Source organism: Condylura cristata, unplaced genomic scaffold (genome assembly GCF_000260355.1).
Source record: "Condylura cristata isolate star-nosed mole 26May11 unplaced genomic scaffold, ConCri1.0 scaffold00011, whole genome shotgun sequence".
In the NCBI taxonomy this organism is placed as follows: domain Eukaryota; kingdom Metazoa; phylum Chordata; class Mammalia; order Eulipotyphla; family Talpidae; genus Condylura; species Condylura cristata.
This window is the reverse complement of record NW_004567112.1, coordinates 46150736-46175927: the sequence shown is the minus strand read 5'-3', so window position 1 is coordinate 46175927 and position 25192 is coordinate 46150736. Positions and strand designations below refer to the sequence as shown.

General features: G+C 37.6%; 1 protein-coding gene across 12 annotated transcripts in view; it reads right to left on the bottom strand.

Annotated features, from left to right (window-relative positions):
- Positions 1-25192, bottom strand: part of ANK3 (ankyrin 3, node of Ranvier (ankyrin G)) — a 307389-nt gene that overhangs the window by 59969 nt on the left and 222228 nt on the right. For 7 of the 12 annotated variants that reach the window (XM_012723584.1, XM_012723582.1, XM_012723586.1 and 4 more), the window contains 4 exons: positions 12824-12930; positions 7364-7588; positions 6747-6845; positions 4477-4631 (listed from right to left, as the gene is read on the bottom strand). In XM_012723584.1, coding sequence (XP_012579038.1) covers positions 4477-4631; positions 6747-6845; positions 7364-7588; positions 12824-12930 — 586 coding nt within the window. The remainder of the gene's footprint in view (positions 1-4476; positions 4632-6746; positions 6846-7363; positions 7589-12823; positions 12931-25192) is intronic. The other 5 variants (XM_012723588.1, XM_012723591.1, XM_012723590.1 and 2 more) reach the window with 1 other exon arrangement.

Sequence of the window (25192 nt, the reverse complement as noted above, 5' to 3'; positions counted from 1 at the left end):
CTAACCCACTTGGCACAGCAGACCTCTCCTGTCTTGCCCAGTGCTCCCCTCAAAAGTGTACCTCAGTAGCTATGCCTGCTCTTCCATTTCTGTCTCTGGTGAATCCTCTCACTAACCCTGCACCTCTGGCCCACACCCCATTTCTTCTATATGCAAAAAGAAAAAAAAATAAAGCAGTATGTAGAACATAGACCTCACTAATGGAACAGGGGGTTGAAAATGAGACATGTATGGGTTACTCATCATAGATGATAAAGCTTAATTGTCATGAGTGAAGGAAAATAGGAGATGAGATGATATAAACAAATGATTCATTTTTCTTTAAGGAAGTCTTGAGTGACTTGGTCACTGGTTTATTTTATGCACTATTTTTATCTTGCTAACTTACAACTACCCAGGAACAAAGTTGTAGTGGGGGGAAAGGTAGAGAGGGTAAGATCTAACACGAGAGCTTAAGTATGTGTATGTTCTTCCCACAAGTATTTTGACTTTCAAGGAAAAATAATGGTAGAACTTCCCCCCCCAACAGATTGATTTTACTTTGGCAGTCTATTTATAGAGGGGGGGTTGTGTCAACAAGAATGAAATATTCTTAAGAGCAAGGAAAAGAATGGTGCTAAGTGGTGCTTGAATTTGGCATGAAATCTGATTGTATTTTACTACAAGAAGAAAACCATTATGCCTTAGTAAGTCAGTCCTTATTTTTTTTTTCCCCAGAGTGCTTGATTCTTTAAACTTGGAAGTATTTACATTTTCTTTTCATTGTCTAAAAATAGAACCAAAATTATCTGGTCTTTAAAAATGTAGCAAAGAAACTTGATCTACTATTTCCAACATAATACACAAAGAGTCTAATTCCTATTTGAAAACTGGTTGATTAGGAACAAAATGAAGACTCAACAACATGAAGTCAAGTAAGTACAGTCTAAAACAAAAAATTTTAAATTCTATGCCTGCCCGTCATAGTGCAATATATATTAAAAAATAAAGACATCTCAGCATTTTCAGTGGTCCTGCTAGTATTGCACTGAACAATGAAGTAGCTACTAACTATATGTGACAATTTGAAATTCATTAAAACTTAATAAAATTTTAAGTGATTTTCCTGAAGCACCAGCCATTTGAAATACTCAAAAAGCACACGTGACTTAGTGACCACTGTTGTTACAGAACAGTTCCGTTATGATAGTTCTGTTGGCAGCACTGACTTAGAATAGTCAATACTCCCCCCAGAATATTGTTACTTTCTCAGAACATTTTTTTTAGGTAAATAATCCCTCTATAATTTCTTTTTCTCTTGTGTATTAACTGTAGCAAAGCTTAGGGGTAGAGAAAACAGTCTGGTGAAAAGGTCCTTTTAGGTATCGACATATTAACTTGAGGTTCCCATTTCTATCTACGCCCCAAGATTGAGTGAGTGCCCACATCAGATTGTACCTGATGCTGGTGATTCAAAAATGATGAAGACATGTGCCCCATGTTCAGGAACTTAAAGCATCATGGTAGTTATACATTAAAAAAAGAAAAAAAGCAGGCCCTCCCCGGTGACGCAATGGGTTAAAGTGCAGCACTACAAAGCGAGGCCACAGCCACTTCAGTGTGAGTTTGATCCCTGGCCAGGGAGGTGACTCACATGGCCAGTAGACCTCTCCAGCCACACCCACTGTTCTCCTTAGCAGTGTACTTCTGTCTATCGGCCTGTTCTGCTCCTCACTCTGTCTCTGGTGAATCTTCTCACTGCCCTGTGCCACTGGACTGTACCCAGATACTGTATGTATAAATAAACAAATCTTAAAAAAAAAAAAAAGGAATAAAATCCTTGTATAGTCCTTGAACATTTTAAAAATTAGTAATATACTTTACACTTAAGAAATATTAGAGGCCCTCCCTGGTGGCGCAGCGGGTTAAAGCACAGCACTGAGAATCTAAAGCCGCTTCCTCATGAGTTCGATTCCCACCTGCCCTGGAGGTGACCACATGGCATGGCAGACCTCTCCTGACCCGCCCGCTGCTCCCCTCAGTACTTCGTCAATCAGCCTGTTCTGTTCCCCGCTCTGTCTCTGGTGAAGCCTCTCACCACCCCTGAGCCTCTGGCCTGTACCCCAGTTCTGTATGCACAAATAAAATAAAATCTTTAAAAAAAAAAAAAAGAAATATTAGATATATAAAAATACTCTTTTTCTTAAAACAAGTAATCTCAATGGAAAATCCATTTTTTCTTATTCTCTCCATTTTTAAAAAAATCCTCAATCACCTATATTCAATTCACTTCTAATCAATCCACTTCACCCTAGTCATTTCACTTTGTATTGATTCTTTTCAACCTTTTTATGCTTCCTTACAAATTTCTTTATAAGAAAAATGCCATATTTTATGCTTTAGAATAAACATAAAAATTAGAAATCTTAATTACCATTGCATGTTCCCATCCATCGAAACCAACTGGAATTGTAACTGGTATAAATATAAATATCACCATAGCTATAAACAATGTAGGCTCATTAAATATGTAACACATTTAAAATGACTTTTTCTGGATTTTTAAATCTAGAGGTTTGTAGGAATTTTCCTTGTTAGGTTTATTTCTTCTCCACAGGACACACATTTATAAAGTAAGTGGGTATCATTAATAAACCTTTTAAAACAGTTAGAACAACATGTCATTCCTGTGCTACTAGTTGTGTGGTTATACTACATAAGTTAGCTTGCTTCCCTGAACTTCATGCCCTCATCTATAAAGGTTTAAGCTTCATGCTTTGCAGAATTAGGCCTTCTTTTGAATTTTCATTCACAAAGACATTCTGGTATGGTGAAGGACTGGAATAATTTTTAAATGGCGACCTTCCTGTAGCATATTCACATGTTGAATCTCAAAAATTAACACCCCAAACTCATAATTTTTTCATGCTATTTTATATCAATAGAAATGTTAAGCATGATAAAAAGATATTATCATTAACACACCATGCAAGCTGGATCCATTTATTAGATTTCTACATTGCTATAAAGATCTATTTAAATTCATGGCTGGCTGTTATTAACTGTGAGGTACACAAAACCCTTGAAATGACAACTTTTTCTATAGTATGGATATAATGATGACATGGCTGATATTTATTAAGGTCTTGCTACATTAACTATATTTCTTAAGTACTTCATATAATTATTTTTCTTCACAATAACGTTATGAAATGAGGAAGACACTCTCTACTTGACAGAAGTAACAGAATTATAGGGACCAGGAACTTCCCCTGAGGGATTCCCTCAAACACCTTCTTATCTGTCTAGCTCTATTGTCCCCACTCTGGAACCACAAGAGACCACAGGATGTATTCTAAGAACAATGAATGAAATGCTAAAACAGTAGATTTTATGCGTGGAATTATTTCTCCAATAAAACTGGTAAGACAACTGCTGAATTCATAGTGATTTGGAAGTCAGTATAAACATATGTTTTAGTTTCTGGTGAAGTTAGTCCCTGGAGGTTTATACTTTTTTTTTTTTAGGAGAATCTGCTTAAAACAAGACTATTCCTAATGATTACTAAGAAAAAGAGCTGTGATTCTAAGGATTAGGCATCCTGAATGTATGTGCCACGGAGCAGTACATTTGCCTACACATCTGCCCATCAGTATCAGGTCAAAGTACAAGACACTGGAGCATTATAGACTCCAGTAATTAGAGTGAATGTTAAAGCAGTTTATAAACTGTACAGAAGAAAAACTAAAAACTCATAAATTATTTCACATGGAAATAATGTAGAGGAAACCTGAATGAGATGAAAGAAGGGTCTGGAAATAATAATTCCAGAAATAAAATGGGGATCTATTTACTTAAAAAGGCACTGCATGCTTTGCATACTTTCCATTATTATTTTACCCCCTCCTTACACATTTTTTAACTTAGGAAACTTTCTTGGGTGTTGGAAAGATTGTTATAATTGATCAAAGGCTAAAAGAATCATCAGAATATTTGAAAAATTTGGGTTGCAGGGAAATATAAAATCAGAATATTTGAAAAATTTGGATTGCAGGGAAATATAAAAATATAAAATATAAAATATAAAATAACAAATACTCAGGAACCAAAGTCCCACTTAAAAATTCATACATGTGGGCCCTTCCTGGTGGTGAGGCGGGTTAAAGCACAGCACTAAGAAGCTAAAGCCACTTCAGCATGAGTTCAATCCCTACCCCGGAAGTGACCACATGGCGTGGCAGACCTCTCCTGACCCACCCACTGTTCCCCTCAGCAGTGTACTTCATCAGTCAGCCTGTTCTGATCCCCACTCTGTCTCTGGTGAAGCCTCTCACCGCCCCTGCACCTCTGGCCTGTACACCAGTTCTGTATGCATAAATAAATGAATCTTTAAAAAAATACATATACACGTGAGAATCAAGTGTATTTTCCTTAGTGTAGTTATTCCTCTAGGTTCAGTTGTAGGCATTTACAGAAACACATAAGTGTTACAGTTACCTTCATCCATGCCATTAAGTAATTCGGTCAAATCTTCATTTTTACTGTCAAATTGATGCTCCTTCCACGTTTCACCATTTTCACTTCGAAGAACAATGAGTTCTCGCTCTTTTCCTCTCATAGACCCAAAGTGAGGGATTTCCACTATGACAGGGCTGGAAAAAAATCCACAATTTTGGTGTCAAATTAACTATATTTAAGCATCAGTCTTTAAAAAATGTTTCATTAATAGTATTCTTTTGAAAATCAGAGGTGCCACTAAGGTTGGGATTTTCAAAGCTGCAGAATCATTTGCTAATTTAATAATATTTTAAAAAGCCTGAAAACATGCCATCATTCATTCATTCACAAACAGTTTGTAAGGGTCTACCAAATGTTAGGCACAGGAGTTAATGGTGAAAAATATTCAGCACATATAAACAGGAATTTTGTATCCAGGAATTGAAAGTTACTAAAATAGACCATAATGTTGGTCCATTTATAAAAGCACAATATATATTTTATATTATACAAAATGCTAATGATTTAAAAGGACACAGTCATTTTTTAAAAAACAAAATCTGTAAATTTCCTATTTTGAGCGGCTGATGATTTTCCCCCTTTGCAAGAATACAGTCAATATAACAACCCACTCCCTCCAACAATCACTTTCCATTACTTTCAAGGTCTGTATAGTTAAAGACAGTTTGTCTGTTTTTCAATTTGAAAAATGGTTGTGGGGGCAGCATAATGTCTAATGCTACTATCACCTACATAAGAGTTTTCAACTTTCTGAAAAAGCACTTGTTGGTTTGAAAATGTCATATATTGATTTTTGACAGTGTCCTTTTGAAAAGGAATGTGAAAGAATGGCTATAAATTGAGGATAGCCAATCAAACCACAGAAGCAATTTCGTTAAATTTTAAAATAGAATGCTAAGAGAGATGAATGGAAGTAAGCAGACCACAATCACACACAGTTTATGTAGTTGGATTGTGCAGCTTTATTTTATGACATTTAAGTAGACAGTATCATCATTTTCCTACAGAGGTTGTATGTCCTGTAGCTTTTACCCTGTGTTTATATCCAAGTGACAACAGAAGATACAGATTTAGTAGGTATGAGCATAAAAAGGGGTAATGATCACTTACTAGAAACAAAAGCATGTGGATATTTGATTACAGAAGGTTTCATTTAACATGGTAGACAAATGATATTTTTGGCAAAATAATTCTAATTCAAATTAAGTACTTGACATATTTTTAAATGCCTTTATTTTTGATAGAAAGAGTCAACCATTAGTATCAGGGCTAATAATTTCCAAAGTTATTAAGATATGCGCGTAGTTTTAGACACACCAGATGACTAGACAAACATTTTATTTTAGAACTAGATACAATCTTTGCAGGTTAAAGAACCAGATACTGTCTGTATAAGTATTTAAGGATTATGGTTTCATGTAGGACATTCGACAATATAGGAAAGAAGGTAATGAACAAGGTCTGTGACCAGGTGAAAGCCAAGCATAACTTTTCATCACAGGTTCCTTCATGCAGACTGCCAAGGCAAGCACACTGACCAACAGACAAGCAAACAAACAACAGATACCACACATTTCGGCTTAAACAAAACAAAACAGTTTAATAACTTTAGCATATGCTACATGTTGCCAGTTGGTTTTCTTTAAATATCTCATATTGCCAACACTTGTCAAAATCAGTCTGCTCATGGATGAGTTTTCCTTCTTAAAGTCCATGGAGACTATTTAGTACTCATAAGCACTTTAAAAAACTATCATTACATGTACACATATATATGTACATAGATACCAATATGTGTGTATATACACATATATATACACACACATATACACACACACACACACACAAACACATACATCATTTAGAGAAAATTTTATTCAAAGCCTACAAATATCTCCTCTTATATGGGGTTAAAATAAGTCTGTCTATCTATCTTAAAGACTATCGTATTCAGTAGAAGCATTTGAAATTAAAAGAAGCTTTACAAAAGCACAAAATTATGAAAGCAGAACACTTGCAGTGACTTCCGCATGCTTCTTGAAAAGCACAAGAGAGGGAGCGGTGCTACATTAAGTCAAGCCACTATGATATTTTCTTCTTTCAGCGACACACATCAACTGAAAGCATTAAAAACTTAAAAAAAATCAAAATAAAAGTAAGACAAGAGTAAGACCATGAGTGTGACAGAAAAAAATTGAAAATGGAGAGAGAACTGTAGACATTCTGTATCTTGTCTATAAAGATCCTACCCAATAAATTTTGTTCCTTGAGGCCCAAGCTGCAGGATTCGGCTAACCAAGCTCTCACCCTCATTTACAGGGGGAGGATTGGTAGGAAGATGCAGTTTACTGAATAACATCCATGCAGCAGGAAGAGAAACAAGAAGGGGAAATTGTGAACAAACTGTCAACATGACAGAGACTCCCTGAATTGCACCCAAGTGCCACCTCAGAAAAAGAGTTGTGTTTTTCTTTTTGTAAAACACCCTATCACCATGGATTGTTTCCTTAAAAATTATCTTAAGAAATACATATACCCAAAGTAGCCATTTATTCAGTTGGGTCTGTATTTTTTTCTGTAAGTGGTGCCTTGACTATAGGGGAGCCTTTGCAGTTCCATGCACTCACTGAGCAGAGAGCATGCTTTTGGTTAGTAAAAGCTTTGACCAGCAAACTGAGTTAAGGAAGGGCCAGCCCATTAGCTTTTCACAGAATTAGGCCACTTTGTGACCTCTGACACGCGAGATGGACCCGATCAAAATTATCCACTAAGAGGCTTTAATAGTCAACCACTTGAGTTCACAAGGGTAAAGGAAGTCAAAGATGGGGCATGAGGGCCAAGATTAAAAATTGACAAAATAACTTACCCTAAAAATTGTGCCCCTGCAGGACCCATTTCTACCAGCCTACTGGCTAATCCCTCTCCTTCCACCATGGGGGGTGGGTTGGCCAGTTTATGTCTCTTTACCAAACGGCAGGTGATTCGGGTGGGGGCCGTACACTTGCGCGGAGGAATGATGATTCTCATCCCGTGGTGGCGGCTTCCTCTCATAGAACCGCCTCTTGCGTCCACCATAAAGCTAACCAGAAACCTAAGGGAGAGGATCAGAGAACAAATCAAGGGGACGAACAGACCATCTTCACAGATTTTTGAAATAAAATACTCAATTTTAAATGACAGACAATGTTCTAAAATTTCCTATCTTGAAAAATAAATTGGAAGTAAATACAGTGGAGTGACATCAAACCTGTTTAACCTGTGTGGTGGGCCAAAACTGAAACCCGACCACTTATTTTTTGGTGGAATGTGGCCTCTTAACAAAAGTTTAATCTGATGTACAACTTGAAGGACTGGTGAACGTTTCAAAATTGGAGTGAAAAATGGCTAATAAGAGACCATCATGTATTAAAAGCAAAATCACTCTTCTGTGTTCTTTTTGGGTGGTTTAAACTAGATTGAAGGGTGGTTTTTAACCATGAAAGCTTTTAGCCAAATTTCCAGTATGGAATCTGTGTAAGTAAGATATAACTCCACAGTATATCTTCACATATACAACTCAAAATAAATGTCTATTTAACCATACAAACACTCTAAAATTTACTATCACAAAGCAGAATATAAGACTAAAAAGTACAAGAGAACTAATTTTGCTAGGGCATTTTAAAAAATAATATGATAGTTTATTTTTACATCATTTTGTGCCTTTTTCCATCTCAGTTGTGCTATGGGCATTTTGATGGGACAGGCTTTCATCTTTTCAATAAAAATTTTGCTTTAAAAGCCACCATTTGAAGTATCTGTATAGCAATACAAAAGTAAGTTCGACTTTTTAGAAAATGTCTCTAAGTTACATAATTTTGTCCCTGGCTTTTATTTGAAAGCTAATGAGGAAAAAACATGTTTGTGTGTATGTATGGCAATGTAAAGAAACTGTGGTGTAACTGGTAATAACACACTAAATTCTTGGTTCCTAGTGGTGCTGCTGGACAAGAGAGCAGCCCTCTGTGTGCTTTCCCAAGTCACAGAACACTGACCAATAAGCCCACCTCTGGGTGAATGCAAGGCAGACAGGGGAACACAAATGTGTAGCTTTTTATGCTAATTTTCTTGTGTAAAAATGTGCTTATTGCTGGGACAGCACCAAATGTTGCTAATTAGAATAATAACTACATTTCTGTTTGGAGGAAAATAATTCCACCCATCAGACTCTCCTACTACTTACTCATCTCCTATGTTGCCAAGGTATTTTAGGACCCTGGATAAAGGTCTGAGGGAGATGTCTTCCTAAATAATGATGCCTCTTGACCTCGGAAAAGTAGCTTCAACAAAGCAAAAGGGCCCCCCATAGGTGCTTTGGAGAGGCCATGGAATGGGAATAATTTTTCAGCCAGTATGAATTCTAGAGTCAACTCTGACAATCAGTGAGGTGGAGACAACTTTGCATGATTTTGTTCCTTTTGGGTTTAGTCATTTTTCTCTGGACTCACCTATTTTTAATAATATTCTAGCTGCTTTGAGAAACTGGGACCACTATGATATTCAAAGAAAGAGGGGGAAAGACTGACCGCTCTGAACAAAAAATATTTCTGCGTAGTCCAAGACAAAGGTAACTTTGTTCATACAAACTGTCTCTAGTGCTAAATGACACAAGTCTTACTAAACTGGCCCAGCGAGACTACATTTTCTTAGATGGCTACACATTCAATAACTACTTTTATTCAGTAATTAAGGCAATGTGCATGATTACAAATAAGCCCAAGATAAAATTCCATCTTTCTCAACATTTAGTAGTTGAAATCTTGTCACTGGGAAAACTAGTAATGTGATGAATTAAAAATGAATCAAACTCTGGGCTGAAAACTTCAGTTGTATCAGTACAAGTAAACACTGGGGTGTTAACACTGAGAGGACCCTGTTTGCCCTGGCAACAGACAACAGAGTCTCAATAACACGACTGTGATTCAGATCAGGTCTGTCTTGTTCATGGCTTGATGTGCAGAGCTGAGCACCGTTCCTGCACATGATAAGCACACAATAAATGTTTATGGGATAAACCAATGAACAAACTATTTTGATCAGTATATTTAAAAACAGCCTAGGCCAGACTTGGTTATTAATACTAAAGAAAACTCACAGCATAGCAGTCTGAAGGTAATGTAAAAAGGTTATCTCTGTCAGTAGAAAAATATCCCCAGCTACACAGAATACCAGAATAAAATGGATAAAATATGGCCTAGATGATTTTGATGGAAAACTGGAAGAATCTTTCTGTGTTCTGAATCGTGCCTAGTATACAGTTGGTGCTCAGTAACAATCATGTATTGCTTTAAAGTTTTCATCAGGCTGAGGAAGGTGGGAGTATGTCAACCAAGATATGTGTCCTATCATTTAGGAACATTATGAAATACAGTGACTTGTTTTCCAAATTCATTCCTCCAGATTTTGTGTAAAATAAAATTCATGCAATGTAACTTATAGAAACAAAAGGTGACATGTAATCATAATGGCACCTTACTGATATTTAAACTATAGCAGAAATTCTACAGATAATCCTAAGACTAACACATGTATGTTTCTAGTTTTAGCAAAAGCAGATGACAAATGCTGACACATTACAGACATTGACAGATCTAACTGTGGGGAAAATTCACATAAATTAAAAATACAAAATAGGATGGTTCACATAAAGGACACAATTATCACCTTGAATCATATTGAGGAAGTGGAGAAGAATAGCTGCAAAATAATTTAGAAAGCAAATGGGAAAAATTAATGCAAGGTAATTAGAAGCAAGCAACAGAAAATGTCAATGATAAGCAAAGGAAAAATAAAAAACAGCAGAAAATGAAACCATGGCACTTGGCATCTGTGGGACAACCAAGAAAAATATTTGTTTCTAATGACTGTATAAGCTGTAGCATAGAGGGCCTTAGCAATGAATTTCCAAGTGTAAACCCAGTTATTTTCCTTTTCAAATAATTCCTCCTTGTATGTAATTTTTGCATTCCTGCACATGGATATTGTCTTCAATAAGCTAGGGGAAGGTAAGATCATTTGCATGTTCAAATACTTTGTTCTAATGTATGGGAAAGTTCATTTCTCAGTCTATTATCCTATGATCTCAACTTGCAGTTTACTCAATTACATTAGAAGCCAGTACTTTTCTTTCCAATGGAGAGAGGTGTTGCTATAGATCTTTGTAATTGGTAACAATTTACAAAATTTGATTTAAAGAACCCTTCAAAATGTCTGCCTACTCAGTGTATCCTTTGTGCTTTTTTTTTTTTTTTTTAAAGATTTATTTACTTGTGTATACAGAACTAGGGTACAGGCCAGAGATGTAGGGGCGGAGAGAGGAGGTGAGAGGATTCACCAGAGACAGAGCGGGGAGTAGAATAGGCCAACTGACAAGTACACTGCTGAGGTGAGCAGCGGGCAGGTCAGGAGAGGTCTGCCGTGCCCCGTGATCACCTCCAGGGCAGACGGGGATCGAACTCATGCTGAAGTGGCTTTAGCTTCTTAGCGCTGTGCTTTAACCCGCTGCGCCACCAGGGAGGGCCCCCTTGTGTTTTTTATTTTCCTTCTTAATGCTATTTTTGTTTTGCTTTTGCAATCTTAGACCCAGAAACATATAAATGGTGTACTTATTTTAAGCAATTTAAAAATTAGTGTTATTATAATTAATGGCTTTTCTACTTGAGTTAATAAAATGCATTGTTAATAATTATCAGATAGTTTATAGTTTATTGAACACTTTCTTGTAAATTATTTCCACTTACTGACATTCTTGCAATTTGTTTTTCAGAATTTTGGTGTTACAAGCCTGAATTTTCTAAGGGTGTTTTTACTAACCTGCAGCATTACTCTAATTCTTAGGCTTTTCATGTGTAAAGTGAAGATAGTGAATACTATCTCAGTGTCATTTTAAAGTTCAAAGTCACATTAAATGAGATAATACATAATGCATAGCACATAAAGACAGAGTACAATGCACTTAGCAAATATCACCTAGTCTCATTTATTTTAATTAAATACTTTATATACGAGGCATCTGGCAAATGTTATTGTTCATTTATTTCATTTCAAACTAATCTAAACTTGCCTTAGATCATAGCTAAAGTATGGCCTAAATGATCATTTTTAGAGGTGAAAAGACCTTGAAATTTTCATCATCTTATTGAATTATTTAAATGAATGAGTGATTTCTATTTCACTTGTATGGATATCAAGTACCCAAGGTTTTACTTACAAACGAAGAATCCAGTACCTAAATATACATTGACTATGAACATGGCAGTTGAAGCCACGGCACTTTTAGTGATTTGCCTCCATTTTTGCTGACCAACAGGACAGCAAAAGTTTGCTTGCTGTGGTTTTCATAATTGTACTTCTGTGGTATATACAATGGCCGTTCATTTTTCTAAGGTGAATTAATTTTATTTTTAAAATTTAGGTAATGTTTTTATTGTAACTTGATGAAACTTTGTTATAATTTTACTTCACTTGATAATAATTTTACTTTACTTGATCTTTAGGTTCAAGTTTGTACTTTTTCAAAGTAAAAAAATCACACAAATCATTTGTCAAAATAAAAAACTTGTATTATAGAAAAGGGGCAAAACCAGAGTTTATTGCATTTAAAACTAAATATTTGAATGAATGTTTTGTATTACAAGAAAAGCACAAAAGCAATCAAACAATGAGGTAAGATAACATCAATATCTATATGTTTAATTTTTTAGGAAAGGAAAATCAAAGAAAATTTCATTTGAATAATGAGGAATGACCTTTTTTATTGATTAGAAAAATTTAAATTGTAGCAGTATACCAAAAGAGCCAGGAAACTTTTATGTACAAATAATTTAATTTCCTGTCCAACATTGTGCTTCCATCAAAATATATGTATTTGCTTAGAACATTAACTAATGACTTAAGATGTATTTTGTGTATTAAAAAAATCCTTTAGAAGATTTATATAAATAAAGCTTGTCAGCCCTCCCTGGTGGTGTAGCACTAAGAAGTTTAAACCACTTTCGCATGAGTTTGATCCCCGCTTGACCCGGAGGAGATCCACGTGGCGCGGCAGACCTCTCCTGACCCTCCCGCTGCTCCCTTCAGCAGTGTACTTGTCGATCTGCCTATTCTGCTCCCCACGCTGTCCCTGGTGAATCCTCTCACCCTCCGCATCTCTAGCCTGTACCCCAGTTCTGTATGAATAAATAAATCTTTAAAGAAAATAAATAAAGCTTGTCAATGTGAATTTGTAACTACAAGTAATAAATACAATGTTAATAGGATAAAGAAATGTGATTTCCAGGTGACTTACCCAGAATGAACAGGACTTGAGACAAGATTGACATTGTCCAAGGTATCTGCAGCCCAGCTGTAATGTCTAAGAGAATCTGAATCAAATTCTCTTGTAAATGTTAGATGCTGAAAAAGAAAATGATATGTTCCATTAACAACTCACAGAATACTGTTTTCTCTGTACCCACATCATACATCTTTATTTCTCTGTAAGCCCTGTAGTCTAACTTTCAAAATATAAAATTTTCCATTTATATCCTATATGGATCTGCTTTGAAGAATAGGTCTAACTATTTTCAAGAGAGTAAAAAAATCAAGTTTGCTATTCTATATTTCAACCTTTTAACAAAGCATCTTGGGTTTTTGATATGACAAAATTCATCATGGTAGAAACTGCAATTATACTTTAAAGCACATCAACACATTTCTAAATTAATCCCACATTGATTGTAAAGTTCTTTCTCAGACCTCAAAATGAAAATTAAAAATTCAATCTTGATGATTTCTGTTTCCAAGTGGGACAGAATACCTAGCAGAAGCCTACTGTTGCTGCCAAGTAAGTCAGATAAATATGGAAATCATCTCTGAATACAGCACAGACAGCTGGGGCGAGGAGAATGATGCCCTTCAGGCTGATGGGTTGATCTGACTTGGTAGCCATTTTTAGCTTTGGAACTTTTGTCAGTTACCACAAAGTCAGAATTTTGGTTTTGTTCCTACAGAAGCCACTGTTGGTTAAAAGAAAAAAGAAAACGAAACAAAACCAAGATTGTTTTGGTAGAGATTTGAGTGGCCTCAAGAATGGTATAATTTTTCACTAAGCATATTTACTGAATTCTGGACTATACAAAACAGGAAGTGAAAAATCTAATCAGAATTTCTCTGAAAGGCCCAGTGGAGCTTATGGGAAATTTCATAAGGAAAAAAACCAAACCAAACCAAACCTAGAGGTTGGGACTGTGAGAGGCAAAGACTCAAAGGTCACCCTTGAAGTTTGAGTAGGACCTTGCAGGGTGAGGGACATAATCAGAGGCAGTTTAAGCTTTTGAGGACTGGAAATCCACCTCATTTCAGCAACATCTTGATTATATTAAGATAACCATTGACTAGTCCATTAGCCTAGGAAAGGGAAGGCAATTCCTCTGTGAAGAACTATCCTATCTGGTGTTTTGTGTCTACAGTTTTCTGTGTCATACCCAGTATGCCATGGATATTGCCCAGTATGGTCATAGCTTATGGACAAAAATAGAAGCAAACTGGATAGGCGCTATAAACAGATTCCTAGATCATCCTGCATTTTGAAGTGAGCTAGCAGGAATTTTACAACTACAACTACCATGTTCAGTAAAGAAAAAGAGAAAAAAATATTGAAAGGTAGCAAGCTCAACAAAGCACTAGCATATGCATAAGTATCAAATAAGCATTTATTCACTTCTAAATATGATGTCAGTTCTTGACACAATAGAAAATAGAAAATGGAGGCAAAAGATTAGTTATTGGAACTGTAAGTTAAAAGCATGCAACATGGATAGAGTTTACGCAATGAAAAATACAGAAACACAGTGAAAGGATTTTTTTGTTGTTATTTGTGTAGAATTCGGGGGTAGGCCACAGGAGCAGGGGGTGAGAGGATTCACCAGAGTCAGAGTGGGGAGCAGAACAGGTAGATTACTGAAATACACTGCTGAGGCCAGCAATGGGCAAGACAGGAGAGGTTTTGTTGAGCCATATATGGGTCAGCTCGCTGGCTAGGGATTAGGCTGTAGTGGTGTTAGTGCTGAGACTTACTCTCAGGGTACCAGGAGGCCAAGGTTTAAATATATCTATAACTGTAATTGGACTCTCAGCAGCAGCTGAGAGTAAGGTAGGAACTATATGAATAAAGAAAGGCTAAGAATGTTCTGCGTCTGATGAATGATAACTGACAGATGAAAAAAAAAATCAATCTCAATTTTTGTCCTACTAAAGATTGGCTTCCAGTTGAAACCCCAGAAAAATGAGACAGTGAAATACTTAAACACACACACACACACACACACACATATACAGCACCAGAAGGCCAGAAAGATTGGTTGGAAGTCTTTTTAAAAAGGTGATCTGGGCCCTCCCTGGTGGTGCAGCGGGTTAAAGCACTGCACTAAGAAGTTTAAGCCACTTCCGCATGAGTTTGATCCCTGCTTGACCCAGAGGTGACCACATGGCATGGCAGACCTCTCCTGACATGCCCGCTGCTCCCCATTCTGTCTCTGGTGAATCCTCTCACCCTCCTCATCTCTGGCCTGTACCCCAGTTCTATATGAATAAATAAATCTTGAAAAAAAAAAAAAAAGGTGATCTGATTCCATCACTGATTTCACAGTTACAAAACAATGACATTCTCTTACTTCCACTTCCCACCACACCAGTCTTGACAAAAGATTAGAGATTTAGTGACTAGAGGAAGAAGATAAGTTAAAGGCACCATTTTGAAAATAGAGATCATTCAAAGGATGATTGACTGAATGTGCAGCCCCCAACTTCTTCCTTTACTTGACTCCCAGGAATAGAGTCTTCAGAGAGAAAATAGGTAGCCTCCTCTGAAGGGTCTGACCAACCCATATGACTACCTGGTGCAATGTTCTAGGCCTATTATTTCAGTGGAAATCATTGATGATGAGCCTCCATAATGCCGGGAGCTTCCAATATGCTTAATAGGAAGCTGACAGTTCAGAGTCACTAGACAGTAGAGAAGAGCACCAAATGTGATAAATAAAATATGCAAACAGCACAAAAGTAAAGTGGAAGAAATAGACTTTGAAATTTTTTATTTATATTCAGAAAGAGATGAGCTCTTTTTGAAACTTGAAACCATTAAAAAGAAATTAGGTGGAGGTTTTTCACAATAGAAAACAGAAAATATAAGAGAGTAGGGGATGAGTTCAGGAAGTTTATGCCTTCTTCCCCTGTCCAAAAAAAAAAAAAGTTCTTGAAAGACAAGGTAGTTAGACAGAGAAGGACTCAAATGAACTAGTCAAGAAACTATCTCTCAGTTGAGGGAAGAGCACTATAGCTGAAAATAAGCTGCAGTAGTGATATCATCATGACACCTTGGAATTTAGATACAAAGAGCCTACAAATTTACAGAGGAAAATAGTTGATGGTAGGTTTCCATCAGAATTTTAACAACAAAAAGACAAAAAACAAAAAACAAAAAGCAGTTAAAGGCAATGGACAATTTTCTGAGGGGAAATGAGTTTCAACCTGAAAATCTATAACTAGTGAAACCACAAATCAAAATATATTCAGGTGTGTAAACCTCAAACGTATTTCCTAAGTATTCTGTCAGGAAACAATTGAAAGGTGTGCTCATCAAAATGAAGAACTAAACGAAGGAAAAGGAAGACCCAAAAGAGTAGTTGTATGTGAGTGGTTCTACAAGGAACTTGACAAGTAAGCACTCCAGGAGATGAGTGAAATTGATAAAATCCTTAGCATGCACACACAATGAGTACAAACAGAGAGGAGATTTGCACAACTGAGGAGGAGTTTGTGGATTTGAACTAATGACATGGACAGAGAATGCTGAAGAAGTGAAGAAACTTAAAGGATAACAAATACTGTGCCAAAAAGGAAGTGCAACCATAATATACTACATATCTGTGAAAAACAATTACAAAGCAATAATGATAGAAGCAGTAAGTACTGATATAACCAAAATAAGCATAACTGTTTTGGTGAAATGGGGGGGGGGTGAAAAATGTGCATATTAGGAGAGAACAGATATTTAAAAAGTTAAATCTTCTGGTCCTCCCTGTTTTTTTTTTTTCTTTCTTTTTTTTAACCATTCAAACGGTTTTTATTAACAGAGACAGACAAATAGTTAAGAGAATGCTTCAGGGACAGTTTCTGGAAACTGAAGGGGTTATGTAGGGAAATGGCCTTCTCTCGGCCAGAGAAGGCCCCTTGGACCTAAACACCAGATCCTCTTCCCAGTGGTGGGCCGTGGGCTGGGGTCAACCTCCCCACCACAGCCCAGGGGAAGGTGGTCCTTTAGGACAGGGAGGCGCAATGGGTTAAAGCACAACACTGTAAGTGAGCTGCAGCCGCATCAGTTAGAGTTAGATCCAGACCTCTTTTGCCTCGCCCACTGCTCCCCTCAGCAATGTACTTGGTCAATCGGCCTGTTCTCTGGCCTGTACCCCAGTTCTGTATGCATAAATAAATAAAAATCTTAAAAAAAACTTAAATCTTCACTTTCCATTTTGGGACTTCAAGAAATAAAATCTGAAATGGGGAAAAAAAATCAACAAGAAGGAATATATACATTTAGAGACCCAGAAGGACCAAACAAGTCATCAAATATTCTTTAAGTTGTCTTAAAAACTAAAGATGTATAGAGGGCTTCTGTTTTCCTAATGAAAATATGTTGTAAGGGGACATGACTGTATGTATAACTTTGACATATTACAACCTAAAAAAGCAAGCAAGCTGTGAATTACAAAGACAAAAAAAAAATTCTGTGCAATCAAATTAAAAGATAATTTATAGAGCACTATACACAAGTCCCTGTCTTATCAAACTCATAGGAAAGTGAAAAAATAATGAGAAATAGTTTCCCTTGCATTCAGCGAGACAGGTTCATGTGTGACCAAGTGTTAACAGGAGTCCCCACAAGTAAGATCCTAACCCCCAAGGAACAACCCATCATTTTGAAATTTCCTGAATTCTATCTGGGGTCACCAAAGTTTGGTGTTGTTTTAGTTCTTTTCTGACTTTGGAGACCCCAATCATGCAGGCTTTAGGGTAGGGGAAATATTTAATATAAAATGGGTGGGGCTGCTCACTTTGCTTTTTTTTAATTATTAACAAATAACAATGCTTACATTTGGGGCCCTGATGTTATGTTTTAAATAGGATCTATTTTGTTTTATAAAACATTTGAATAAATAAATAATACCATCTCCTTGATAATTACAGTAAATTATTTACCTTTGGTAGGCTCTCTTAGAAACATGCAGTGGCAACATTAATTATTAAAATGAATTATATCACTCAGAAAGGTATCACCACCATCATGTAATATTTATGGAGGCTGGAGGGTGCCAGCTCTTGGGAATCCACCTTCCTCCGAGTCCTTCCCGGACTCTTATATTCTCCCAACTCTGCCGTTCATTGAAATGTCCTAACACTAAAGCAAATATTATACTTGTTCAGTGAGCTTTATGTTGCAATATTTGTCCCATTTTTCCCCCATAGTGTTTCACTTAGATTAATGAGGAAGCTTAACAATTTTAAAAACCTAATTATATAAAAGGAAAATGCTCATTTATCTAAATATAAAAAAAAAGTCAATACAACTGAGTCGATGGTTTTTATAGAAAGAGAAAGGAATAAAAGGAAGGAGAAAGGAATTGGTAGCTTCATTTCTAAGCTGTCACCAAATTCTTATTTCTATAGAGTTTTCTTAAAACTGAAATGTGAAATTTGGACTATTTACTTTTTTTAAATAAAGGAATGAATTTCAAACCACACTGACATGCTATTGATATTGCCATCAACAAATTTAAACATTTTTCTCCATTTTGTTACTGAACAAAAGACATTTAAAATGAGACATAGAAATGCACATATGATGATGGCTTAGAAAGATGAACCAGAGTTGGCTTTTTATTACCCTACAGTAACTGGAGGTGTTCCAGGGGTTTAATGGAAAAGCTTGGCTTTGAAGTTGAGTCACAGATATGGATTTCTCTGCTTGTTATTGGAGAACATTTATTTTCCACTTCCAAGTTTCCCATTTTGAAAAGGCAACTCAGTTGTGTAACTGGGGCTCTCTCCCTGTCCTTGTATATTCATTTTGACCCTGGAAATGTGTAGTGATTTATCTCTTGGAGAAACAGTGAGAAGTATCTGCTTGTAGCCAGCCTTCACTTGTCTCTCTCTGGTCACAGAGCAAGCACATCTTCCTCTGCACCCCCCCCCCCATCTCCAAGCCCACCTCTGTGAGGGGCACACATACCCAGGTTGGCTCTGCATTGGGGGATTTGCCAGTTTCAGGGGTTCAGTCAGCAGGCCAATTTACCTCAGACACTTAATCTGGTCTCCATGATGAATAAAGGAGATATTTTCCCTTTGATCTTTCACTATCTTTATTGAAAATTCCTTTGGAGGTGACCCAACATCATTTGCTGGTTTTATGAATTTTAGTATACTTCTTTTTAAACAATTTGTTTACTATGCATACAGAACTGGGGTACAGGCCAGAGGTGAGAGGATTCACTAGAGACAGAGTGGGGAGCAGAACAGGCAGATCAACGAAGTACACTGCTGAGGGGAGCAGCGGGCGGGTCAGGAGAGAGAGGTCTGCAGTGCCATGTGGGTCACCTTCGGGGCAGGGATCGAACTCATGCTGAAATGGCTTTAGTTTCTTAATGCTGTGCTTTAACTTGCTGCACCACCAGGGAGGGTGGTAAGTATAGTTCTTAACTGCCCAGACTCAGCTTCTTCATTTTCAAATTGAGAATTGATTGATATGGAGACTTAACGAAAATGTACATTAAAAACTGTCACCAGTGCCAAGTGTTGGCATGGAATAATGTCTCCCTATATGTGTAAAGTATTGTCTGTTTTTTCAAGGGATGTTCATTTATATTAACTCATTTGATAAAGATCTGATGATTTGTAGGGAAAAACCAACAAAACAGAAATATCCCAGTGTTATCACTGAATCTTTACACTTATATACAAAGGATGCTTCTATTAAACCAATAGAGCCCATTCGGTTTTAAAAAGGTGCATTATGAATACCTAGCTCTTAATGATTCAGAAGTATTTAGATTTTTTTTTTAAGATTTATTTACTTATGCTTACAGAACTGGGGTCCAGGCCAGAGGTATGGGACAGTTAAAGGATTCACCAGAGACAGAGTGAGGAGCAGAACAGGCAGATTGACAAAGTACACTGCTGAGGGGAGTAGCAGGCAGGTCAGGAGAGGTTTGCCGCGCCATGTGGGTCAGCTCCCTGGCTGGCCGGGGATCAAACTCGTGCTGCAGTGGCTTTGGAGAGCTTTATAATGTGGTCCTTTAACCTGCTGTGCTACCAGGGAGAGCCCAGTATTTAGAATCATATATAAATAGCAGTACTACATCTTAATATGTATCAACTCAATGTCAAGGACAGAACTAGCCCTTTTCATTCAATTTTTGAATTCTCTGAAGCTATTAGCCCTGGAAAGTAATATTTGCCCAGTTTATAGTTGTAAAAACAGAAATTCAGAGAGATTTCAAAATTTCATGACAGAAATGTCAATCCACAGCACATGGCAGTTTCAATAGTTCAATACATTAAGGAGGCTTTAAAGTCTTACAAAGGGCCCTCTGTGGTGGTGCAACTGGTTAAAGCGCAACACTGTGAAGCTACCTGGTGGACAGTCATATCCCCGGCCAGGGAGGTGACCCACATGCATGCAGACCTCTCTTGTCTTGCTCACTGTTCTCCTCAGCAATGTACTTCAGTCATTCTGCCTGTTCTGCTTCCCAGTTTGTCTGTGGTGAATCCTTTTACCCCTTGCACCTTTGGCCTGTACCCCAGATCTTGTATGCATAAATAAATAAATCTTAAAGAAAAAAGTCTTACAAAGACCTTTAACTCCGTGCCAAAAATGAAATAAGCATACTACTTTTCATCTTAGAAGTGATGTCAAGGCTACTATTAAAATGAAAATGCATATTATTCAACAGAGTCCAAGGACTGACTAAAGATGATATCACTGTCTCCAAGAGCTTAATGTTTTCCAAAAATAGTTTCTCACCAGCTCATTCATCAGAGGAAAGAAGAGAGCAAGTACACACTGGCCTACAAACAAGGACACACCCAAATACCCAGGTCTGGAGTAATATCCAGGCATGAAGAAAGAGGCAGAAGGCAAACAGTGTTTACAAAGGAAAGAGAAATCCAATGAAACCCGTATGAGGTGATTCTATAAGCTGCTGGCTGCCAACACCTCAGCCCCTGTATAGATCTTTACCCCTTAACTCTGCTGCTCCTATGAGCCAGCAGAAGGTGGTCTTGCATTCACCATTGGCTTTGACATACTAATGTAACATGCAGGCTCATTTTGTCTCTTTTCAGTAAGCAATCACATTGCGAAACCCACTGCAGTTGATGTAGAAAACTGTAAGCACCATTTTGATGATAAGCAGCTCGATGACATCAACAGATTGGGAGGTGAGGAAAGTGAAGGCTTGACTAGGCTAACTTTATCCAAATTAGACAAGGCCAGGGCAGGGAGACATGGAAAAAGGTGACTTGGTTTTGATTTAGGCTGTATTACTTTATTGCTCAGTGCATGGCGAGTTCAAAACCTCACTGAACTTAGGGAAATGCACAGATCATTTTAAATGTCCCATTCACTCTCAGAATAAAATGAATGAAAGAATGGGAAAAGGATCTGAAAATTTTAACAGCTATGCAAACAAAACCACAAATGGTAATACCAATATGCCCAGACTTACTCCTTAAAGTTAGAGGACAATGCAGGATAGCACATGTCTTTTCAGAGTACAGGGAGCAATCTGGTGGCCTGGCAAACAGTAGCAGCGTTTGGCCTGTGCCAAATGCTGCTCTAAACATTGACACTTCCCATGGTGAGTGTGCGTCACTCAGCTGCCACATTACACGTAACAAGTGGCACTTTGTTTTCATAGTGAACAACAGAAGAATTCAAGCAGCCATCAGACCTGAGTTCTATTGCCGGTTGCACCATCTCATGTGGCACTAGGCAGGGGCAATAGTTCTGCTCACTCTGCTCTCTGTCTGTAACATGATGGTGCTACTTAGTTCATAAGGTTGCTGAAAGCATGAAATGAGGGGATTAATTTATTAAAATATTATGGCAGGCACTCTACTAAGTACTGGACCTACAGTGACCTACAGTGGCTCATGAGTGAAATGGCAAGCTGCTTCCCGAAGAGATGGCTTGTCCCATGTCTGCTTAGACATGTGTCCAACTACATGGGCATACTCTTAAGAAATGGATTCCATCTTTAAAATACAGGCAAGCACATAGTAACAAAGAATAGTAGTTAGCAGAGGCTGGGTTAGGGAGATAATGACCAAGTTTATCAACTTTCTTTTCTGAGAGGAATGAATTTTGGAAACTTCCATGTTGGCTGTTAGTTAGCAAATTTTGTATGGTATTATATACTTGGAATTTGCACAAAGGGAGATTATAAATCCTCTTACTACACACAACAACAAGGTTAAACATGGAGATGATGGGCATGCTAATTAGTTTGATTGTGCTAATCATTTCAGAATATTTACATCTATCAAAATAACATTCTGTACACCTTAAAAAAGAAATGGGTTCTATCGGAAAAAACCTAATTAGAGAAGCATAGTAAAATAAAAATGAAAAGTTTACTGTAAGAGAGAAAGCAAGTCTTTTTAAAACTTTTCCAAATATTTCTTTTCTTGAGGTCAACTAGGACAGTTCATAAGACATAGTTAAGACAAAATTAAAAAGAAGCTTCTTTGGGATTTCCAAACCTGATTGATATTAAGATAATTCAGCTACCAACTTCAACAAAAGAAGGTGAATCAAGGTCAGTGTGTAGGTGAAGTGTTCATAGGTCTAAGCTAACTGCACTACCTTAAGTGAGTCCTAATTCCAACCTCTCTGCCTTAAAAAAAATCTGTAATCTTGCCGACCATCTGTGAGAGGTGGTGAAGGATCACCTGAGTAATGCTGGTGAAGCACTTTGAAGAGAAAAAGCAGCATATTAAATGTCACCAGTCAAAGGTGCTCATCTTCCAGGAGACTATCTCTAGCAAATCTTTAATCCAGGGCTGGCTGCCCCTACCACCATGCACATTTCTCAGAGCCTCTTTAGAAATGAGTTTAAATGAAATACATAGGATGATAAGCCTGCTGATGTGTGGGGGTGGGGTGAATGGTGTGGGGGCTGGAATGAATTTGGGAGTAACAGGAGAGAACCCCTTTAGCATAGCCAGCCTTTTAGAGTTAGGAATGCTTTTTTATAACTGAGATCATTGGAAATTTGCCTAGCTCTTGAAAGGAATAAGTATGTAATTTTCCTTTAGAATTTTCCAATATGTGCACTTTTTACCTATCTATCAAGTAGTACATAGGACAACAGATGATTAAGTACATGAGACGATCCTTAGTTTTATAAAGGGCCAAGTTTAACCCAATGGACATGGAAGGCTAGACTGTAAGGTCACTGAGAAAAGTCACCATGTAGAAGATGTGACAGCGACCTCCAGGTTTTTGGAGATTCTTGAGGCCTCTGACATTGCTTAGAGTTATCTTGACAGTTAACATCAAGATTCTGTGGAACTGCTTATACGCTGCTTTGCTGAAACCTTCTAAATTGGTGAGGGTTTTGAAGTCCTGTCATTCATCACACCTGAGGTGTGAACCACAGGAGAAATGTGGTCTAAGAGGGTATGCCTGCAAAGGAAAGAGGTGGAGCCCCTTCTCTCTTTCTTTACTGCCTTTGGGTCAACACAACAGAAAGGAAATGAGATTGCTCATTCTTTAGAGGTCAAGCTGGCAAAGAATACCTCTGTACATTTTTTGGGGCAGGGAATATTCATGTTTATAGCTATTCCCTTAAACCATAGCTCATCTCATTTTGTTAAAATGATGCCTTATTCCTCCTAGAAAGAAGACAATAGAATCTTATAGTCTATTGAGATACTCCACGGCTTTCTGTGTTGCACTTAGTTTGTGGCTGGTCACACAAGTTTGGCCACCAATAGCAAGCATATTAGTGAGGATAGAAACTCATTGAACCTGTTCAAGACACCCTCTCTCAAGGGATTTGGGGAGGTGGAGTTAATTTATTGGTTTATAGAAGAGGAAAGTCTGGGTGGCACTAACTTCAAGCAAGGTTGGAGTGATGGTGGGAGTAGTCTGTGCTCAACGCTTCCCTCCCAGCAGCTTTGTGCGTGTATAATCTTCTTACTAGCCCTAGAAGGCTAAGTCTCAAACTTGATGCTGCCTAGACTGGCTTACTTAGATTGTCCTTTTCACTCTGAAGTGATAGCTGAAATCCAGGGATAGGAATGCTCTGACTAGCATGTTAAGAGCCCATCTTTTGAGGAAAGTGCATTGACTGAGAAGACACTTGGTCATTAACTCTTGTCACTGCTGGCTAAAGAACACAGGGTGGATTAGAAGGAGCCAAAATTAACCCATGCTTCTAAGTGGTTTCTGCTCTTCTTCCATCTTTGAATAAATCTACCAGCAATCATATAGCATAAACTGTTTCTGTTTACAATATACATCTTTTGATCTTACAGCTACTCCCAGGGTCAAAGTAAGTGTAATTAACGGGTAGGCCTGCTAAATATTTAGAGAGTATTACTGTGCCTTCCATTCAAATCTATCCGAAGGTCAAATATTTCCATTCCTGTTAACCCTCCATAATTTTCGTTAAGTTGTTGCTGAACATAAGTTGCCAGCAACTTTTAAAGCATATTAAATAAGACTTTACTAGAATGGAAATAAAAATAATGAAGAACACTTGACCCTAAATATAATCTTTTATGCTAAGAAATGAACAAAGATGATGGTACTTGCACCCATGTTAAGAACACTATAAAGTATGACATCCTGGGGAGTGGGGTGGGGTGCAGGCTGTTGAGTCTTTGGGTCCTGTTGTGCCTCATTTCTTCCACTAAGTGAAGCAGATGTGTGATGAAGGGTGTGGAAAGGAGACAGCCTGGAGCTGGATGGTCAGTGACTCTGCCACTTACCAGCTGAGTTCCCTGAGGGTGAGTTACTTAAGGTGTCCATTTTTTAATGACTTTACAGGGTGGTTGTGATTATAAAGCAGTTAACACTGGCAAAACACACTGAGTTGTGCCCAGCACATAGTAGGAGGTCAAAATTAGCTGTTCCCTCCTTCCACCCCGCTAGCATCATTATCTCCACCCCATCACCAGACACTTGGGCAGCTAAACAGAAATATTGCACTTATGTGATGAGGACTGGCTGATTGGATCACATACAGCAGTTACATAAGCTGTAACAGACAGCTGCTTTCAATCATTATGTCAAAAGAAAGGCAAGAAACAGTCTATTATATTCATTCTGTGTAAGCAGGCTTCTGTTTAGCATCATCTCCTTTATTTATTAGCTCCTATTGAGAAAGGAATGTCTCAAGCATTGGTGCTACCCTAAGACAAACCAACACACACAGTCTATAGAATAAATCTATTAATGTTAACTGACCAATAGACAAAGATCTTGTCAGCTGCCTTACGCCAGTGGTTCCTAATGAGAGGTGAGTCTCAAAATCATCTGTGGAGCACAAACAAAGCAAAAACAAAAGCATGTGCTCAGAAACCCAGGCAGAGAGGTTCTATACAGACATTCCCT